The sequence below is a fragment of the Oryctolagus cuniculus genome, chromosome 12 (assembly GCF_964237555.1).
Source record: "Oryctolagus cuniculus chromosome 12, mOryCun1.1, whole genome shotgun sequence".
Taxonomy (NCBI): domain Eukaryota; kingdom Metazoa; phylum Chordata; class Mammalia; order Lagomorpha; family Leporidae; genus Oryctolagus; species Oryctolagus cuniculus.
Genome location: NC_091443.1, coordinates 67,849,325 through 67,869,472, shown reverse-complemented (window position 1 = coordinate 67,869,472; position 20,148 = coordinate 67,849,325). Strand labels below are relative to the sequence as shown.

The 20,148-nt window shown below is 55.6% G+C and overlaps 1 protein-coding gene across 7 annotated transcripts in view; it reads left to right on the top strand.

Moving 5' to 3' along the window:
- The window catches only part of SHF (Src homology 2 domain containing F), a 114,830-nt gene that overhangs the window by 92,483 nt on the left and 2,199 nt on the right, over nucleotides 1-20,148 (top strand). For 3 of the 7 annotated variants that reach the window (XM_051822416.2, XM_051822417.2, XM_051822418.2), the window contains 5 exons: nucleotides 13,196-13,337; nucleotides 15,367-15,573; nucleotides 16,822-16,962; nucleotides 18,048-18,219; nucleotides 18,362-18,481. In XM_051822416.2, coding sequence (XP_051678376.1) covers nucleotides 13,304-13,337; nucleotides 15,367-15,573; nucleotides 16,822-16,962; nucleotides 18,048-18,219; nucleotides 18,362-18,481 — 674 coding nt within the window. In that variant the 5' untranslated portion in view covers nucleotides 13,196-13,303. Of the gene's footprint in view, nucleotides 1-3,292; nucleotides 3,815-13,195; nucleotides 13,338-15,366; nucleotides 15,574-16,821; nucleotides 16,963-18,011; nucleotides 18,220-18,361; nucleotides 18,482-20,148 lie in introns of those variants that run through there. The other 4 variants (XM_017348071.3, XM_070054124.1, XM_002717898.5 and 1 more) reach the window with 4 other exon arrangements.

The window sequence follows — 20,148 nt, the reverse complement described above, 5'->3', positions numbered from 1 at the left end:
TGTCCCTCTGCTTTTCAAATAAAGTAGAGAGATCTGGTGGACTCCAGCTTAAGCAAGTGATCAAATCTAGTGTCTTCAATAAAGGAACAAGTAGGCACACAAGAGTGCACACAACATTCTCTATGTAGTGGTCTTTTCAGAAATGTTTAAGTTGAACATAGTCATTAAGAAACTAGGTAGTGACTGGCGCTGTGGTGTAGCTGGTAAAGCCGCTGCCTGTAGTGCTGGCATCCCATATGGGCACCGGTTCAAGTCCCAGCTGCTTCACTTCTGATTCAGCTCTGTGTTATTGCTTGAGAAAGCAGTAGAAGATGGCCCCTGCACTTACATGGGAGACCTGAAAGAAGCTCCTGGCTTCCGATCAGCCCAGCTCCGGCCATTGCAGCCATTTAGGGAGTGAACCAGCAAATGGAAGACCTCTCTTTCCCTCTCTACCTCTGTCTCTCTGTAACTCTGCCTTTCAAATAAATGAATATTTAAAAAATGGAGAAAAGAAAAATGGAAACATTTAATATGAAGTGTACAATAGACAATACTAATAGATAAATGTTAAATTTCCTAAGTGTAATAATGATCTTGTGGCCCCATAGAATTCTTTGTTCTTGGGAATGCTTGCTATAGTATTTTTAGCTAAAGTATGATGAAATTTCTCCTTGCATCAAATGGTAAAGCAAAAACCAACCAAACAAAACAAAACAAAAAAACAGTGAATCTAGGTGAAAGGCATACAAGTTTCGACTGTACTTTCTTTGAACTTTTCTGTAGGTTTAAGATTTTTCCCAAAGGAAGTGAGAAAATAATTCCTATCTAACAAAAACAAAATATCATATAATGTTAAATTAAAAATAAAGACATAAAAATTGTGTATATAGTACAACAACAGTTATATAAAACTGAGAGAACCTATCTGCATTCATTGTGACGTTTGTGAAGCCAACACCATGCGTGCGACAGGCTCTGCACTAAATGATGGAATATCCCTGCTTCCACACAGGAACCTGATTGTGTGGTGAAAGGCTCAAGGTGTAAGAATGTGGATCTGCTCACTCCTTCCAAATCTCAAAGGAGCCTTGCTGTGAAGGCCTCCCCTCTTCACCTTTGATTCTTTTCAAACTGCCCCACCCCCGCGAAGTATTCAACACTGGTTGCTTTCAGCTCACACTCTAGTGGGGAGGGAAAGGACAGATACAAGTTGAGCATCCCTAATCCCAGAATCTGAAATCCAAGCCATTCTGATAAGGGGTACTCAATCCACAATGTAAAACAAGAGTAAGTGCATGGTGCACACAAGTATTATAACTTTTAAATGATCATTTAAACCCTCCCTTTAGGACATCCTCTTTCCTGTGTCACTTTATCCCTACTTTTCCCCACTGTGAATACTCCCCTTGTTTAAGATGTGCTGGTTCCCGCCTCTGTGTCTTTGCTGAGCTCCTGCTAACCTGGCTCAGAATGACCTTTTACCCATTTGCTTCATCTACCTGGCTCAGGTCTACCTCCTGCAAGAAGCCTGCAGATTTCCGGTCATTGATTCCATTCCTCTGAGCTGTCAGCAGCTGAACTCCACATTTCTTAAACATGTGGCCTTGTGTGACACCTTCCATTGTAAGCATTTCACAGTTTTCAAAGCGTGTTCATATCCATCACCTCTCTTAAACCTCACAAAACAGAAACCATTTATTTTCCTTTCTAGGAAAGGATCTGTGGCATTGAGTACCTTGCCCAAATATGCAGCCAAAGCCCTGTTAGTCTCCTGCTCAGGGACATTTCCATACCCTCACATCTGGTGATGGTGGGGACCCTCTGTGGAACACCTGGACCATACTGTGTCCAGCTTCTATGTCCAGCTATGCATTAGTCAATTTTAAAAAGCGCACATGTAAGAAATATGCATATTATTTTCTTTATTATACTTTATCACATTTCCACAGTGTCATCAGGATCTCCTACAGTCCTGCTACTCAAGCTGGGGGTGGGGGTGGGGGTTGGGCAGTGCAGGGCAGGCCTCCACTATCACCTGGGAGTCCATCAGAACTAGTCTGGAGCTGCATCCCAGAATCAGAACCTGCAATTTAGTAAGATTCCCAGGAAGTTCACGTTAAAGTCTGAGAAGCACTTGTCCTACACCTTACACTCGTTAGGATTCGCACCAAATGGAAACTTGACCAACACTCTGAGACCTGGGACCCTGGAAATCCTAGGAGATTCTGTGTTGCCATCGCACCTTCCTCTACACCCTAGCTTTGAACGCCCTTCCCTTAGGGGCCTCTGTGTCTTTGCGATCTCAAAAGCAGTTATGAGCTTGGGAGCAGGGAGACACTTGAGTCAGGGTCGCGAGTGGGTGACGGTGAGGTGAGGGAGCTGGGCCCGAAGCAAATGCTGGCGTTGACTTCAGGGCTGTATTTCTGGTAAGCAACCAGCTGTATTTCTGAGACAACAATGCCTAGCGCTTGAGCATCGGGAGAACAAGGGGTTTGTGATAGACAACATTGGAACTGTTTCCAGACTTGATTTATTGACTTGTCTGTTTCCATTCTGTCACTAATCTGACTGACAATGAAATCCCGGCCTGTGGCTCGAAGGGATCTCTGCGGGTGTGCAGGGCCGCGTGGGCGGGCTCGGGGCAGGTGCGCCCCTGGATGCGGGGTGTTTGTGCGAGGGCTGTTCGCCTGTGCAAACGACACGGGAGAGGTGGGGATCTCTAGGGAGTTGCTTGTCTGTGACTCGAGATGTTTGCCTGCATCGGGAAGCAATAGATCGGGTGTGTGCGGTGCGCACAGTTGGGTGGGAGGAGCTAGGCGGCAGCACGGGCAGGGGGTGCTCCTTCTGACCCATTTTAGGGAATAGCCCCTACGCTCGCCCTCCCTAGATTTTCTTCCTGGAATACCCTTCCTGGTTGTGAGACCTGGGGGAGGGGAGGAGTGGGGGCGGGAGGCGCCAGGAGGCCAAGAGCCCAGGCATCTGGGGACTTCCTTCCCCGCGCCTCGCAAGCGCTGGGAGCTGCGGAGGGGTACAGATGGGGACGGGTGCGCCTCGCAGGCGCACGCGTGGCAACACGTGGAGGCTTCACCCTCAGTTCAGGAGTCGCATCCCCCGTCCGGGGTCGTCCTCTTCCTCTTCTCCCGCTCCCACACCGCCAGCGAACCCGCAACCCACTTCCCCTCCCGCGCCGGGGGAGGTCGACCCCCGTTGGGGAACGGTGCCCCGCCCCCCGCCTTGTTACCGGCGAGCCCCGCCCCCCGCCGCCGCCGGAGCCCCGCCCCGCCCCCGCCCCCCGCCGCGCGCCGCGCTCCCCTCGCTCAGTCTGGCGGGCCCCATGCTACTGAGCGGAGCTCCTCCGGCGGGCTCCGGCCCGGGGCCGCGGGCGCAGGCGAGCGCTGGCGGCGGCCCGGGGGGGTCCCGCCGGGGCGCCGGGGGAGCGGGAGCCGGCCCAGGAGGGGGCGGCAGCGGCGGGGTAGCCAAGTGGCTCCGGGAGCACCTGGGCTTCCGCGGGAGTGGCGGGGGCGGCGGAGGGGGCAAACCGGCGCCCCCGGAGCCCGACTACCGCGCCCCCGCGCCTTCCCCGGCCGCGCCCCCTGCGCCGCCTCCCGATATTCTGGCAGCCTACAGGCTGCAGCGGGAGCGCGACTTCGAAGACCCCTATTCCGGGGGGTCGTCCGGCTCCGCCGCCCTTGCCACCCCCACCGTCCCCGGCCCCACGCCGCCCCCGCGCCACGGCTCGCCCCCCCACCGCCTTATTCGGGTCGAGACCCCTGGGCCCCCAGCGCCCCCTTCGGATGAGCGGATCTCCGGACCTCCCGCGAGCAGCGACCGGGTGAGTGCGGTGCCAGGCAGGGTTGGTGCGGAGGGGGTGGTGGTCAGAGGTCTGGAGGTTGCTGGAGGGACAAAGGTGGCCTGGCCAGGGCCGAGCCCCTCGGTGTCAGAGCCTCCGGCGGACGCGAGCTTAGTCCCTGACCCTGGGGCTCCGAGTGCTCATCCACCTTTGTTCAGATTCTCAGCCGGCTCATCTTGAACAGGATGCCCTAACTCTGCCCCTAACCCCAGGACGGCCCGGGGACTGGTGACCCTCCCCCTCCTGCGCTCCCGCTCTCGGCTTTGCAGCCGAGATCCAGCGCGTTTTCTAACGGGATCTGAGGCGCACCCACCTCCCCCTGCTGGCTGATGGCCTTTCTGCCCCTCCGGGAGCCGCTGCTCACTGCTCTTTGATCTCTGACCCTTTCCCCAGGGCAGAGCAATGCACAGAAGCGCTTCCCTCCTGCTGCTCCTCCTCCCTATCTCACCTCTTCCTCCTCCTCCTCCTCTTCCCCCTCCCCCTCCTCCTCATCCTCCTGCCCAAGCTCCTTGCAGGTGTCAAAGCCCCAGAAAGGAGGTGAAGGCTGGAGTTTCTCCCCGTGGGCCCAGGAAAAGCTGGCCTTTGCCTTTCCGTGGTGGGGATTGGAGCTGAGCGGGCTGCTGTTCTGGGGAGGCCAGGACCCGCAGTGAGCCGCTCTTGTCAAGGCTGCTGGTCGCTGGGGTGCAGGCCCACTCTTTGCCCCTCCCCATGTCCCCCTCTCCTCCCCATGTCCCCCTGGGCACCCCCTGTTGGTGCCCAGGACCTGTTGCCCAGATGGGGCTAAGCAGCTGAGCCTGTTCCTCCTCTCCTTGGCCTCCCTTTCCCCCAGGCCCCTTCTGAAGGAGGCTAGAGCCTTTTGTCGGTCTGCAGTCAGTGGCATGGGGAAGAACAGGACAGCCACTGTTCCCCTGGAGACCCACGGGGCCTCGGAGCTGCCCTCTCCCCAGCTCCAGTGGGTCTTAGCCCTCCCAGCAGAGACAGCTGCAAGCACCCTAGCCCCGCATGGCCCGGAGTTCTAGGAAGAGGGCTCCGTAGCCGCCCTGGCTCTGTTGTCCTTCACTCGCCCTGGGAGCTCAGCTCTGGAGCTCACCCTCAGCACAGGGGAGGAGAGCATTTGTGTGTGATTGGTGAGCAAAGTTGCTGTCCGAATCCATTGAGGCTTTTCAGTCTGGAGAGCGCCATTCAGCTGGATTTCCTGGATGAGAGAGGCGTCAGGGTGAGCGCAGAAGCCTCAGGAATGTCAGTTATTTTTCTCTGAGTTCCTGCCATGGGGCATGGCTGCCCTTCCTGGGCAGGATCCTTAGCCTGCAGAGAGGGTTCAAGGGCACCGCTCCAAGGCTGTGTTCCTCTCCTTCCTGGTTGTCCCCGCTGTCCTGCGATGTGATGGTGGTGGTGACAGTGAGGCATGGGGGAGGGCTAGGCCTTGTTCTCACCACTGACCATGTAGTCTCCTCCTCTCTGACCACTGCCTGTTGGCACATGGGCCTGAGCTGTCCTTGGCCCCTTTCCTCTCTGCAGTGGCTTGGAATGTCCCTCATAGGCTGCCCACTGAGCCCTGGACTCCAGGACGAGGGCCATGCCCTGCTCGTGTCTGTGTTTCCCAAGTGCCTGACGCAGTGCTTGGCATAAAGAGGGGTGTACAGATACACATGTCCTGAGTGGTGACTGTCTACTACCAGGGTGGACTGCAAAGCTGCCCCTGCACAGACCCCCGAGGATGGGACTGCACCTTCACAGCCATGCAGAGACAGACGCACAGCTGCTTCTTGCTGAGGGCATCCATGCCTCCACGTGGCCGCTCTAATCCACAAGCTGTTCAGACCTGGGTGGGGGGCGGCAGGGGCAATAGATATCTGAGGCCGTTGTCAGCCACACAGACAGGAATGAGCTCCAGCAAGCTCTCCTAGGAGCCTCCCAATCCGTGGGCTCTGTGGTGGGTGTGATGACAAGGATTTAGAATGCCACCTGAGCTGGCCCCAAGGTCACTGATGCTGTCTCCTGGCCCACCTCAGTAAGAGGTGCTCTCACCTCTTTGAGAGCAGAGTTTCGGGGGCCCTAGGAAGAGCTCAGACGAGGTATCCAGGCCCTTTACCCTAAATCCAGTGTCCAGGCCCTCTGTGGTCTACTGAGCAGTGCATAGCTGCCAATCTCCCACCCCCACCCTGGCCTGCCCCACTGAGCTGGTGCGTCTATGCTCTGGGGTGCGCTCTCCTTCCACTCAGCTACAGGGTCATGGGGCTTGTTGCTGTGGGTCTCCTGAGGTGAGGTAGGGACTGGGAACTGAGCTGTGCTCTAGGCTGGCCTGCTTCTTTCCTTCTGGAGCCCGGTGGCTGGTGCCAGAGGGATCAGACCCCTTTGAGAGGAACTGGGTCATGATGTTTGGTGAAGTGGGTGGGGGTGCTTCTGTGATGAGCCCGGGAGATTGACAGGAAGCCCAGTGAGAGGGGGTAGGAGAGCATGGGGTCCAGCAGAGGACCCTAAGAGTCCCAGGGGGCCCGGGGCTGTTAGCCTCCTCCCTGTGCAGGGCTCTGGCAGTTGGACCACACTGATTGGCCAGGGTACAAGGGTGGCCATCTGGGCAGGCCTGGCAGGGCAGGTGTGGGAGCAGCAGGAGTTGCGCCCTGCAGCGGGCAAGCAGGGCCTTGCCATCTGGCTGCAGGAAGAACTCCCTGGTGGCACTGGGCGCTCATCCTGCATCCAGGCCGCACTGGCAGAGGGGCTGAAGAGCTGTGCCTTCCCTTACTTTGCTGTCTTTTCTCAGACCTTCAATAGGAAAAACCTTGTCTCGTTAGGAAGGGGAGTGACAGGGGAATTGGGCCCTGATTGGATGAAGCCCTGAGCCACCCCCTGCCTATCTTCACAGTGTGTTCTTTGCCATCATCATGCCAAGATGCACATGTGTGGCATGGATGAGAAGACTGGCACCATATATTGAGACCAAGGCCCACCCGTGTAGCTTATGGAGGGGCTCCTGGGGTCCGCAACTCTCCAGAAGCTGTGTGCACCTATTTCCCATTTTCCCTGGAAAAAGTTCACAGCTTCAGATGGTCATAGGAGTTCACAGGCCCTTAAATATTAAGAACTTTTAAAAATGGAGAGATGGTATCCACATGGACATGTGTCCTCCAGCCCCAATTTGGAGAGGAGAGAATAGGCTAAATGAGAAGGGTAAAGTAAGGGAGCCAGAGGCTGCCAGTGTAGGATCCTGTCTTGGCCAGTGTCCTTTGAGTATTTGTGTCTCATGAGGTGACACTGGTCTAGGCACTGAAAGGGACCCTGCGCTTAGAGGACTCAGTCCTTGCTTTGTTTGAGTTTGCTTTACTTCTCAGGACTTCACTGAGTCTGGAGGTCTGCCAGGTTACCTTGCACACGTTCTCTGATGGTGATGGAGGGGGAACGTCGTGGGGAAGGCAGGAAAGGCAAGAAGGGGTCCAGGTCGCAGACCTCTGAGGACTGGTTGGGCTTCAGCCCCCTGTGGCCCAGGATGGCCGTCTTTGCTGTGGCTGGTGCTTCAGGGATGGCTGAGGCTGCTGGGGGATTGTGTGGCAGGCCTGTCTGCCCTGCTCGGTGCTGCTGCCTCACTCGGTGGCACTCACTCTGTCTGGGAGACATCTGCACTTGTTGACTTGGCCAGTGGGTGACTCCGTGACACCTCAGCCCTGGTGCTTTACCTGTTGGGCACCAAAGACAGCTGGAGTGAATCCTGACTGGGACCTGGGACTTGTAGGGAGTACCTGCTGTCCATTCCAGTCGCCATTCCCACAGGACAAACATGATGTTAGGTGAGAGCCAACATGGGGCCAAACTCTATAGTGGGCCTGAGGGTGCTCCCAGAGCTGACCTCCCAGCTTCGGTGATTCACAGCACCGTGAGGTGCCTTTCTCTCTCGCTCATGCTCTCCCTCTTTCTCTTTTTTGAAAGTGAGAGTTACAGAGAGAGAGAGAGAAAGAGATTATTGTCTATCTGCTGGTTCATTCTCCAAATGACCGCGACAGCTGAGGCTGGCCCAGACTGAAGCCAGGAGCTTCATCAGGGTCTCCCACATGGGGCCCAAGCATTTGGGCCATTTTCCACTGCTTTTCCCAGGCCATTAGCGGGGAGCTGGATGGGAAGGGGAGCAGCTGGGACGCAAACGGTTGCCTGTATGGGATGTAGGCATCGTGGATGGCGGCTTTAGCTGCTATGCCCCAATGCCGGCCCTCTCTTGGAGCTTGCTTTGTATGTGTTTCTATGAGCACCTGAAAGGCCCAGAAATTTGGGTTTTTCACTTTTGCTAATATAGTGGCTGACATTTACTGAGCTCCTACTGTGTGCCTGGTACCAATCTGAAGCTGCTGACAGGTGTTAGACCAGTTGATCCTTCCACACACTCAGTGAGGAAGATTCCCTTCCTCTCCCCAGGTTATACTTGGGGGAACTGGAGCACAGGAGTGTTGGCTACCACTTGTGCAGCCTCTCAGCTCACAAGCAGTGGAGCCCAGGTTCACAGCCAGGCTGCCAGCCTCCGGACTCAGCCAGGCCTGGGACTTCGGCACCTCCCTCCAGGAGCCTGGCAGACAGGAGATGTTCACTAAGCGTGTGCTGATAAGCAAGAGGAAGGAGGCTCTTAGAGAAGAAATGAGGAGCATGTCCTGGACTGAGTTCACCATCTCCTGAGTGCTGGGGCGATCCTTTGCCACCCAAATAGGAAGTGGCTGCAGACACGCCCAAGGATGTTAGAAGTGTGGGTGGTATCCATTGCACATCTGTAATATTTGGGTGTCTTATAAGCAGGACATTGCTTTTGTAATTAGAAAAAGGAAATAAATGTGTTTCATGTGAAAGAGTTTTCGGGGCAGACAGATTAGAAGGAAATTCCAGTTAGTAAGAACCATAGGTACAAAAGGTTTGATCTTGGGGAAGGTCAGTCATGTACCATTTCCCAAACCTTGACAGGTCAGCAGGTTTTCAATGACAAAGGGTTTCCACGGTTAAATACTTTGGGAAATAATGAAACAGAATTAGACTGATTTATTTGCTGTAGGACTACTCAGAGCTGATGTACCTTTTAAATCTACAAATAGAGGAGAGAAGACGCTGCACTTCCCAAATTTTTGGAAACTATATGACAAGGCACTTCTGAGAGTCAAGAGACAGGGATCCCAGTCTTGTCTGGCAAGCTCTGTACCCTAGACAGGCACTGAGGCCTTAATAGCTGAATGTGAAAGATAATGAATGTAAAAGATTATTATCAGAGCCATCGTTTATTGAACACTGACTCCATGCCAGCGTCTGGGCTAAGAACTCCTACAAATTCATTTTCCTCTTCCCCGCCCTGTGAGATAAGTACTCTTGAAGTCCTCTCCACAAATACAAAAGACAGGTTTCCAGACCCTGAATGTAAGTAGAGATAAGCAAAGGAAACAGGCAGTGGCAAACTCTGGGGACTTTGTAGAACCAGCATCTTGTAATGTGTGCCCTCCTTGCTTCTAGACTCCGTGGGTGGGGTCAGGCACGTGTTGCATGGCCTGGCTGCAGAGTGGGAGACCCAAGCAGATGGTGGGCCGGCGAGCTGCTTGGGAGAGGCTTGGGCAGGAAGGAGATTGGAAGTATGACAGCTGCTCTGGGAGGGGCACTGCCTAATTGGAACAGATGCAGTAGCGGGGTCCTGGAGGCAGCCTGCTGAACGGCAGGAAGGAGGCAGACAGGGGGCCTCTGCACAGCAGCTGCTTTACCTACTAGTTTGGAAATCTGTCAGCATTCAGCAGTGTTCTGGCTATGCCAAAGGAAAGGCCTTAACATCAGCCGCAGTTTAGGTGCCTGCCCCAGAGGCCTCCCTTTGAGCCCAATTCAAACATGGCTTCTCTTGACATCCTGATCCTATAGCTGCTCCTGATCAGTCAGACGTCAGGGTACATGAGAATCTGAAAGTTGGTGTCACTCCAGAGGATGGTGACTACAGCAAAGGGGGCCTTTTGAACATCCAGTAAACGTGCATTGAGCACCACTGTATGCCAGGACCACCCCTGGCATACCCTGGGGTGGGTATAGAGAGCAGCAGTGGGCACGTCAGGGACCATAAACAACAGACTGTGGTAGGTCACAGGCATTGGAAGCCCGTAGGGACAGCTTTGCCCACTGAGTCACCTGTCCTGTTCATGGGGAAGGCGGGCCTGGGCTCTGACTGGGATCCTCTGTGCCCAGGGTGGGCGTCTGTCCTGCCAGCCTTCCCAGCTGTCTTCTCTGCTGCTGTTCCCAGCTCCTGGGCCTGTGGGTGGCTCCTGTGGCTATCCCAGCCCAGGGGGGCTGGGACTTCCTGGAGCAGGGTGTGGAGCCAGGAATAGAACAGAGGAGCCATTGAGCTGCCCACAGAGCTGCCACCTGGGTGCCCAGGGCACTGTGGGTTGGGGCTGGGGAGGCTCATGCCAGCCTGGGAGGAGATGGCTCTGGGCACCAGCCCAAGACTCAGGTGGGAAGGGCGATGGGTGCAGCTAGGGCCAGATTTGGTGAGAGAGGGGCTGGAGGGGCTCCGTGGAGTGAGGGGTGGGTGGAAGGGTTGTTGGAGGCTTGGACCAGGCGCCTGGGCCCCCAGCAGCTTCTGGGAGTACACCTCACTCGAGAAGACTCAGTCCCCTTATGTGACCCCACCCCACCCCATTTATGCTTCCTCCCTCTTTGAGTGAACAGGGGAAAGCGCTTCCTTTGTCTGTAAATCTGTTGTATGTAAAGGGATTTAACAAATACTGAGTTTTCAGGAACCAGGAGTTTAGCAATAAATGTGGTCCCTGCCCTGAGGAAGCTCATTCTCAGGAAGACGTGCAATAAAATCCCACTTGTCAGCCGATTCAGACCGGGCTGAGTGCAAGGCTGCTGCTGACTGGAAGGGTCACCACTAACTCGAGGGCTTCAGCACCCCCTTGGTCAAGGGCCTGGGTGGCCTGGGAGAAAGTAGCTGGGGGTAGGGGTGGGGTCGAGTGGCTTTGTCACTACTTCCTGTGAGGAAGGAGGACTAGGGGTGAGGGTCTAGAGGGGCAATAGGTGGTGACAGAAAAGAAAAATTTTTAAATTACTGATTTATTTAAATTTTATTTAGTTTTTAAGTTTTATTTTCATTTGGAAGGCAGAGAGAGCGAAAGACCAATCTCATGCCCATTCACTCTCCACATAGCCACTGACTGAAGCCAGTGCCAGGAACTCAATCTGGGTGTCCCAGCTGAGTGGCAGGGCCCACAGTGCACATTAGCAGGAAACTGGTATTGGGAGCAGATCTGGGACTCGAATCCAGGCACTCTGAGTTTTGTGACACCGAACACCTGCCCACAGGGAGAAACACTTTACAGTGCCTACTGTGTTCCGGGTGCTTATTGCAACTGGAAAGACAAAACTGACTACGAGCTCAGGCTGCTGGTGGCGACATGGCCTGGGTGGTGGTTCACCAACAAGCAGGCAGAGATGCAAGGAAGTGAGGAGCCCAGGGCTTTGCTAGAACAAGGGGGGAACTGGAGATAGGAAATGAGGTGGTAGAAGCCACTGGGACATGCCTCAGGAACATGCAGAGGGGGTTCCCTGCTAGGGGTCTCCATTCCCAGATTCTCATCCCAGAGCAGGGCACTTATTGCCACAGCCTCCCAGCACAACTCGCTCTCCCACAGCCCCGACCCAGCTCCAAACCAAAGCCTAGCCTGCCATGTGGGGAAAGGTAAGAGTGCCTCCCCCTTCCTGCTGCGGGCCCTGGAGCCACCTCCCAGCCTCACCTGTCAACCCAGGGGTGCAGCACGCCCAGGATGCTGGCAGCCCTGGGTGGCCTGGGCCCTGTCTCCACCCAAGCTGGCGGCCCCGGAAAAGCCTGCGCCCAGCTAGGAGAAAGGCTCTATTGTCCTCGCTGCTCCCCACCCCAAGCACCTTGAGCGCCTCTGCAGGGTGTGTGGCTGTGGTTTGCTCTGCTTTGACCGGGAGCAGGGGACACAGGGCTGGCTGTTAGCCAATTGTGTGGGAGAAAGGGGCAGTGTGGGGAGTGGAAGGCCAAGGCAAGGCCTTTCCTGTTGCTGTCCCCATCATCCAGGAGCCAAAGGAATTTCAGCAGAGCCTCAAGGCTGTCCCAAGGTATCTCTCCCAGGATGCCCACTGGTGGCAGGTTGGCAACCGTTCACCCAGAGTATCCATCCTGCTTCTTCCCCTTGGGCAGAATGGTCTTGGGCCTGTTGCCCCTTGACTGTCCAGTTTTCAACCCCTTAAAGTAGGCCTAGTGATTCTCACACAACAGGGATCTTGTGAGTGCCATGATAGAGTGAGAACACAACCTTTCCTTCTTGGTGGTCAGCAACTGTTTCTTTTGTCAGCATCTGGAAGTGCACTGGTTGGTGTGTGGACCACGCTGTTCTCTGAGCTGCCTGGCTATCCTGGCCTTTTTCTTTGAACTCTCCCAACACCTTTGTTTATAAAGATTTATTTGTTTAAAAGAGTGACAGAGACAGAAAGATCCTTCACCTACTGGCTCACTCCCCAAATGCCCACAACATCCAGGGCTGGGCCAGGTTGAAACCAGGAAACAGGAGCTCCACCCAGGCCTCCCACGTGGGTGGCAGGGGCCCAAGTACTTGAGCCATCATCTGCTTCCTCCCAGGATGTGTTAGCAGGAAGCCTGATCAGAAGCAGAGGTACCAGAACTCAGACCAGCATTCCAATATGGAACGTGGGAGTTTGTGTCTGTGCCACAGTGCTCACCCCTTTCCAACAGCTTTAGTGAGAGGGAGAGACAGAGAGACAGGTCTTCCTTCCGTTGGTTCACTCCCCAAATGGCCACAATGTCTGGACCTGTGCCGATCTGAAGCCGGGAGCCAGGTGCTTCTTCCAGGTCTCCCATGTGGGTGCAGGGGCACAAGGACTTCGCCCATCTCCTACTGCTGTTCCAGGCCACAGCAGAGAGCTGGATTGGAAGAGGAGCAGCCAGGACTAGAACCGGCACCCATATGGGATGCTGGTGCTGCAGGTGGAGGATTAACTTATTGCACCATGGCACTGGCGCTAGTTCTTTGAATTAAGTCCCTCTGTTGAACCTCCTTGTGTTGCCTCTTGTCCTGTGTGGACCCTGACTGAGGCAGGCCCGAAAGCCCAGTTGCCTTGTCCTGGCCTAGGATATGGTCCAGAGGCACAAATCATAGAGAAGAAAGATGTCCCACTTGGTTGGATGCCTAACGGGGAAACCCTGCCAAGGAAGAGCCAAAGCTCGTCCCCCAGCCAAGCTCAGGGCTTGCCCTTGGGTGGCTGGGGCTCTGGCTCTGAGGCAGCCTACGCAGAACTCTTGCTGCCTTGGACAGAGCATCTGGGGAGAGGCAGAGCTGCCTGTCAGCAGCCTGAAGCCCTCTGTCTTTGCTGCTCTCACAGTTGGCAATCCTAGAAGACTATGCAGACCCGTTTGATGTTCAGGAGTCTGGTGAAGGCTCAGCAGGAACCTCAGGAGCCCCAGAGAAGGTCCCTGAAAATGACGGCTACATGGAGCCTTATGAGGCCCAAAAGATGATGGCTGGTGAGTGACGGGGGCTGGGAGCTGGGGTACTTCCTGAGGCGTGGGATCTCCAGAACAGGCTCTGGCACCCACAAGTCCAAGGACTGATCCCTTGGTCCCTAGAACATATGGAAGAAAGCCTTTGCCAGATCCTTGTGAGGACAGCCACTCATTCAAGATAATCATTCTGGAGAAGGAGCTGTGACTTGAGAGGCCGGGGTCACCAGGAAGGGCAAGGTAGTGGGGTGGGCTGAGGGTCCCAAAAAGAGGATCACTAGGGTTGGGGAAGGTGATGATGGGATGTCATAGTGCAACATTGTGGCGACGGGACATATGACTAGAGATACAGATGCAGTGGGCCCCATGAGGTTGGGCAAAAGTGGTTCAAGGATTTGGGGTAGGGAGAAGTGAATAAGACTTGGCCTGAGGACAGAGGCCAAGAGAGGATGTGGGAAGGAGACCCAAGTGGGGGTGATCAGAGAGGAGGACAGGGATGGGTCACGGAAGCCCGGGACCCAGGTCAGAGGAGAGGAGAAGTGGATCTGGATGGAAGATATTTGTGTGGGGGCTGTAGGGGGAGCTGAGGCAAGGGAGATGACAGAGAAGCACTTTGATGACTGGAATGAAGTGTTTGGACCTGTTCCAAAAGGGTGAGTGGAGCCATTGTGAATTCTTGAGCAAGGGAGGAACAGGACGAATATGGCATTTTAAGAGGATTACTGAAGCTTTGGTGTGCAGAATGTGCTGGAGGAAGGAGGCATCAGAAAGTTGCATTGGCAGGGTGTTGTGGAAATTAGGCTGTTAAGAGGCCAACAGTTAGCACCCCTTCTTCCTCTCCTGAACTTGGAAATAATTGAGAATAAGATTAAGGAAACAGATTAAAATATCAGTTTTCTTACTGATAGAGTTGATCGGAGAGCACTGCTTATCTATGTCACCGACATTGGGTTCCTTAATACTTCGTCACAGAATTACACTTGCCGGCTCAGACGTGGGCAGCACAAGGACAGCTGTAGGCCACTCATTGCATGGAGCAGAGAGAACCAGAATGTTCTCTCCCTGTATGAAGGCAGATCTTAGAAAGAATGCAAGCCTTCACTGGCCAATCAGATAAGCTGCTCCTCTTCCTTGAGAGAGGTGAGTGAGAGGGGCAGAGAGCGAGGGTCAGGCGTGTCATCCCAGGAGGGCCATCCCACGGGTTCCACAGAAACTTGAGGTTCACCCCAGCCATAATCTAGGAAATGCTCGGGTCTGACAAGGAGCAGATGACTGGAGAATGAAGTAGGGCCAGGTCCAGGTGTCGCGGACAGAAATGAAGACAGCGAGAGGGCAGCTACCCTGTGAGGTCAGAGGGGCGTGGACCCCAAGTGCCCTGGACCTGCTTGTGACAGTTTGAGTGCAGATTTTCATGGGAGCAGCTGCAGAGCTTTTGTTGGACGTTCACTGGGGACAGTGATCCCCAGCAGCTTTGGAGAAGGTGGGGAGTTGGCGACAGCGGGTGTCCAGGTGAGATGCCTTTGAAAACGTGACTGGGAATACGGAAACAGTGGCTGCCAGGAGGCTGGGCAGGTCATTCAGGGAGTTGGGGGGAAGGGAGGAGAGTGACATACGAGCCTGCTTGAGGGAACAGAGGCCAAGGGAGAGTGATCTGAGGGCAGACAGTCCCAGAAAACGACCTGGCACAGGGGAAGCTTCCAGGGAGGGGGTGCCTATGGTGTCTGAGCAACCAAGAAGCACTTTCTGGCTGAGAAATGATATCACTTGGGACACAAGGAGATAAAGGGAGCTGGGCAGCAGGGAAGAGATGGACTAGAGGAGGACCCTGCCTCAGTTTCCTAAACATGTCCACCTCCACTGCCCAGCCCTTCCTTTCACTGGTCTACCACTGCCTCCTCTGGGCCCTGGAAGTGAACTAAGGGTGAGATCCAGGCCCCATGACTGCTGAGCTCCCCCAGAGCTGAGGCTTCTGCCCAGTAGGAGGCACAGTTCCTAGTGGAAGAGGGAACCCCGGCAGTCAGGCCTGAGCTCTCTCCTCTCCTCGCCCTGGCAGAGATCCGGGGCTCCAAGGAGACAGCAGCTCAGCCCTTGCCTCTGTACGACACGCCCTACGAGCCAGAGGAGGAGGCAGCCCCCCCTGAGGGAGAGGGGGCCCCCTGGCCCCGGGAGTCCCGCCTGCCTGAGGACGATGAGAGGCCCCCTGAAGAGTACGACCAGCCCTGGGAGTGGAAGAAGGAGAGGATTTCCAAAGCCTTTGCAGGTGGGTCATGGTGGACAGGGCACTCTGCTGGGGCCCTGGGCTGCTGGCCAGGCCCCAGGAGAAGGGGGTGTGGGTCCTTGGGGGGCCGGATCATCAAGCCACGTGGGGACACAGTGCCACGTGCAAGGTCAGGGAATGGGCACAGGCAAAGGATGAGGCCTTCCAGAGCCCACGAAGTATGGGCCACTTCCATCTTTTGGAGGACTGAGTGTATTTTAAAAATAAAGAAATTCCAACACAGAATTCTAAAACTTGTGCCGCGTGTTAAATCCCGATATTTAATAAAAGGCAAGGCAGCATTTACCACAATGGAAGCAGGAATTCCAGGGCTGTGTGTCCCAGGGGTAGGCCCTGCCTGACCCAGAGGGAGGCTGTGAGGGATCTACTGATGGCCACTGAGTGCGGCTCAGGTTTCTCCAGGCCCCAGTCGCCCATAGACAGCCTGGGCTGGGAGGGGTGAGAGCCAGCAGAAAGAGGGCTTTCACTCCCGCATCCTTGTGGTGAGAGTGTAAAGGGTTAAATGCCATTAGACTTCATTTCTACTCCCAGCGTCCACCCCCCAGACCCTCCTTGGGCAAGGGGCTCATCCCCACCTTGGCTGCCTAGGAAACCTAGGCTTCTAATTTGCTTCCTGTAAAGCACCCGCCACTGAGGATGGGCCGTTTATCTCCAGAAGTCTCCTTGGAGAATCGATACTGTTTGGATTGCTTAATGGGAAAATCCATGCCCGTCATTAGGAAACCTCGTTAGCAGCCCTGCGGCCGCCGGTGGCATCACTCTTCCTGGGCTTGGGTGGGGCGGGTGGGAGCTAAGTTTCAGTAAAGCATCTCTCGCAACCTGAGTCCGTCCGCCAGGCAGCCTGAGGCTGGGTGGTCTCAGTCTGTTACCTGTGAGTTCCCAGGTTGCGGGGGAGTGGGGAGAAAGGGAGAGCAGGGAACCTGGATGTGGCACTCTGAGGTGTGGGTACCTCCCCTTCCTGCTTTTCCTCCTCTCCTGCTGCCTTTGAGCCCTAGAGGCTTGTGAGAGGTCAAATGAAGGGGACCCCAGGGCTGGCCAGCCGAGGCCCTCTGTCTTGCTGCCTGAGCCTCACACCCGTGCACCGGGCCACCCCAGCCTCTGCCTCTGCCCCTCTTCCTTCTAGGCTGTCCTGTGTCCTGACTCTGGGTTTTGGTGTCTCAACCTCTGCCTCTCCCTGTCCCTGTTTCTGTCACTGTCTGTTTCTCTTCTCCCTTCTGCTACCGGCTCCAGTTGACATTAAGGTCATCAAAGACCTACCTTGGCCTCCGCCCGTGGGACAGCTGGACAGCAGCCCCTCCCTGCCTGACGGGGACAGGGACGTCTCCGGTCCAGCCTCGCCCCTCCCCGAGCCCAGCCTGGAGGACAGCAGCGGTGGGTCCTGCGGGGGCTCGTGGCCAGGGCCACATGTCCGTGGGCCCCTCGGGCTTTGTGGCCTTAAGTCGGGGCGGGGGCTGAGAGGTGGGCCCAGAAAGAATGCCTCTTGGGTAAGCATTGGGAGTGACACAGTGCAAGCTATAGGGGAGTCTCCTAGGGGAGGGCCCCTCCTAGTATGCTACCCACCAGGTCACTTTGGATACAAATGTCTGGGGAAGCGGGTAGGGGTTCAGGGTTGGCACTGGCACAGGAAGTGTCTAACTCTTGGAGGAGAGGATCTGATACTGGCAACTGGTGACCAAAAGACAGTAGGACTTGAGAATGCTACAAGGAGAAAACACGAGAAATGGGGAGAGAGAAGATGCTGAATTCTTCTGTGTTCAGTGTGGTCCAGATTTGCCCCCGACTCGGGGCGGGGGGCGTGTGCTCATCTGTGGGTGCACAGACATGAGCACCCATTGCACTGCTGTGCCTCAGGGTTGTGGGTACTTTGTGAAGACAGCACAGAGGAAGGCGCCTGTCACTTGTGCCTGTGGCCCTGTGGCCTCCTGGGCTTCGGTGGGTGGGGGTTGGGAGCCAGTGGGCAGCGACCTTGGGATGGGGGAGGGGCCGCCTCCGGGGCTCCAGGCAGGATTAGCCTGTCAGGACAGGATGGCACCGAGGGGAATCGGATAATTGTTCTCAGATCGATAAGTCATTTCTGCAGAATGGCTTGGCAGGGTGATTCGGAGAACGGTAATGAACTCTGAGGAGGAGAAAGAAACAATATTATCAGCACCAAAGCCACCCCGAGGGGGATGGAATGGGGCAGGCAGCAGTGTCCCCCATTTCTCCTGTTGCTTCTGTCCCCCTGGCCCAAAGTGTGGGGGCAGGGAGGCCCTGTGTGGTGGAGGGGGCTGCGTCCACCCTCAGCCCCACCAGGGGACAAACCCAGGATGCAGTGAGGCACGGGAGCGGGTGCGCAGCTCCTGGGACATTGCCTGACCCCTCGGGACCAGCGGCTATGGGGGAAGAGCACTGGCTAGTCAGCAGGGCCCTTTCCCTAGGGTCATCAGGGTCCGTGACCAGTGTGCTCCCCACAGCCCAGTTTGAAGGACCGGAGAAGAGCTGCCTGTCACCCGGCCGAGAGGAGAAGGGGCGGCTACCTCCTCGACTCTCCATGGGGAACCCCAAGCCAGCCAAAGCCCTAAACACAGAGCCCGGCAGCCCTCTGGGGGAGTGGACAGACCCAGCGCTGCCTCTGGAAAACCAGGTGTGAGTGTCTGTGTCCAGCTGGGGGCCTCCCGCCTCTTTGTCCCTGCCTGGCACTGCCTTCCCTGTGAGGGACACCCGGAATGGGTGGGCCTGGACAATGAGGGACCCAGCAGAGATGCCCCCTCCTCTCTCTCCCCCTCAGCTGGTACCACGGGGCCATCAGCCGAACCGACGCCGAGAACCTGCTCCGGCTGTGCAAAGAGGCCAGCTACCTGGTGCGCAACAGCGAGACCAGCAAGAATGACTTCTCGCTCTCCCTCAAGTGAGTGCGCTATTCCCCTCGCGCCCAGCCAGCGCCCTGGAGCAGTAGCCGACTGCGCCAGGCATGGCGATCCCGAGCTGTCAAGAGGCTGTTCTTAATGAACACAGGGTCCGTGGGAGCACAGCGCCGAGCCACAGCATCCAGCTCGCCCACTGGCTGTGTGGCCCGGGCCCCTTAACCTCTCTCAGCCTCAGTTCCCTTACTAATAAAGTGGGACGATAAGGATTAGATGAAGTAATGTATGGGAAGCACCCAATAAGTTACCACCACCGTCATTAATAGAAGCCCAAGAGATTCTAGCAGCCTGGGCCAGGAGAGAGGAGCTGTGCCTGGGGGAGCTTGCAGGGCTGGGTGGGTCGTAGGAGGGGCAGGGCCCTGGACCCAAGCTGTTCCTGTTTACTGAGGAAGTTCAGTGGGTGGGGGCGAGGAGTCGTCCTGGGAGAGGAGGGAGGGGCGGGCCCTCTTTCCCACCAGCCTTCCTCCCAGGAGGGAGAGGCACAGACCACTTCCTACCATGTTCCCTAGATATACCCCCTACTTCAAACAAATCCCATCTATAGAAATTTGGGACTATAAGCCAGACATATTTAGGAGGCTGATTACGCACTTTCATTAAAAGGTAATAGGAAAATTGCCAAACATAGTCAGGTCACCTGGGTTCTATTCTCAGGTCTGATAAAACCAGCTGTGTGACCTTGAGCCAGTCACTTAACCTCTCTGGGCCAGGGTTTCTTCCTCTGCATAATGAATTGGTGGATACACTTAGATTTCTTCCAGCTCTCATACTCAAGGAGTCTGCAAATTGCAAAATCAAAGGAGCTTTTTTGAAAATTTCATTTGTCAAAAATTTGATTTGCATGATTTCAGAAATGTGAATTGCTGTAAAAATTGTAGTTAAGATCCATGGAGCATACCAAGCCACCTTGCAAGGTAGATCTAAATAGATTCAGAGAGTTTTTTTTTTTTTTGACAGGCAGAGTGGACAGTGAGAAAGAGACAGAGAGAAAGGTCTTCCTTTGCTGTTGGTTCACCCTCCAATGGCCACCCCGGCCGGTGCACTGCGCTGATCCAAAGCCAGGAGCCAGGTGCTTCTGGTCTCCCATGGGGTGCAGGGCCCAAGCACTTGGGCCATCCTCCACTGCACTCCCTGGCCACAGCAGAGAGCTGGCCTGGAAGAGGGGCAACCGGGACAGAATCCGGCACCCTGACCAGGACTAGAACCCAGTGTGCCGGCGCCGCTAGGCGGAGGATTAGCCTAGTGAGCCGAGGCACCGACTGATTCAGAGAGGTTTGTGACTTGCCCAAGGCCACCAGCCAGTGAAATCCCTGAATTAGGATTTGAACCCAGCTCAGTCTGACTCTAAGAACCACGCTGTTCCCTTGCACGGCTGCACCCCTCACCAGGTGCTGTGTACTGTGGCTGGTATTGTCCAGGGCCAGGGGAGATACAGAAGCCTGACTCCCTGAGAGGAGCCAGCAGGCCCTCCCTTATTCTGGGGAGCAAAGAGAGGAGGCAGGCCTGGACGCCACTCCAGCCCTGGCTGATCTGGCCCCGCCAGCATCTGTCTGCCAGAGCCTCGTTTGCATATAAATGGCTTCTCTGAAATACAATTATGGTTTCTCTTCTCTCCCTAATGGAAGGGCTTTCACTGGTAATTAAACAGCTT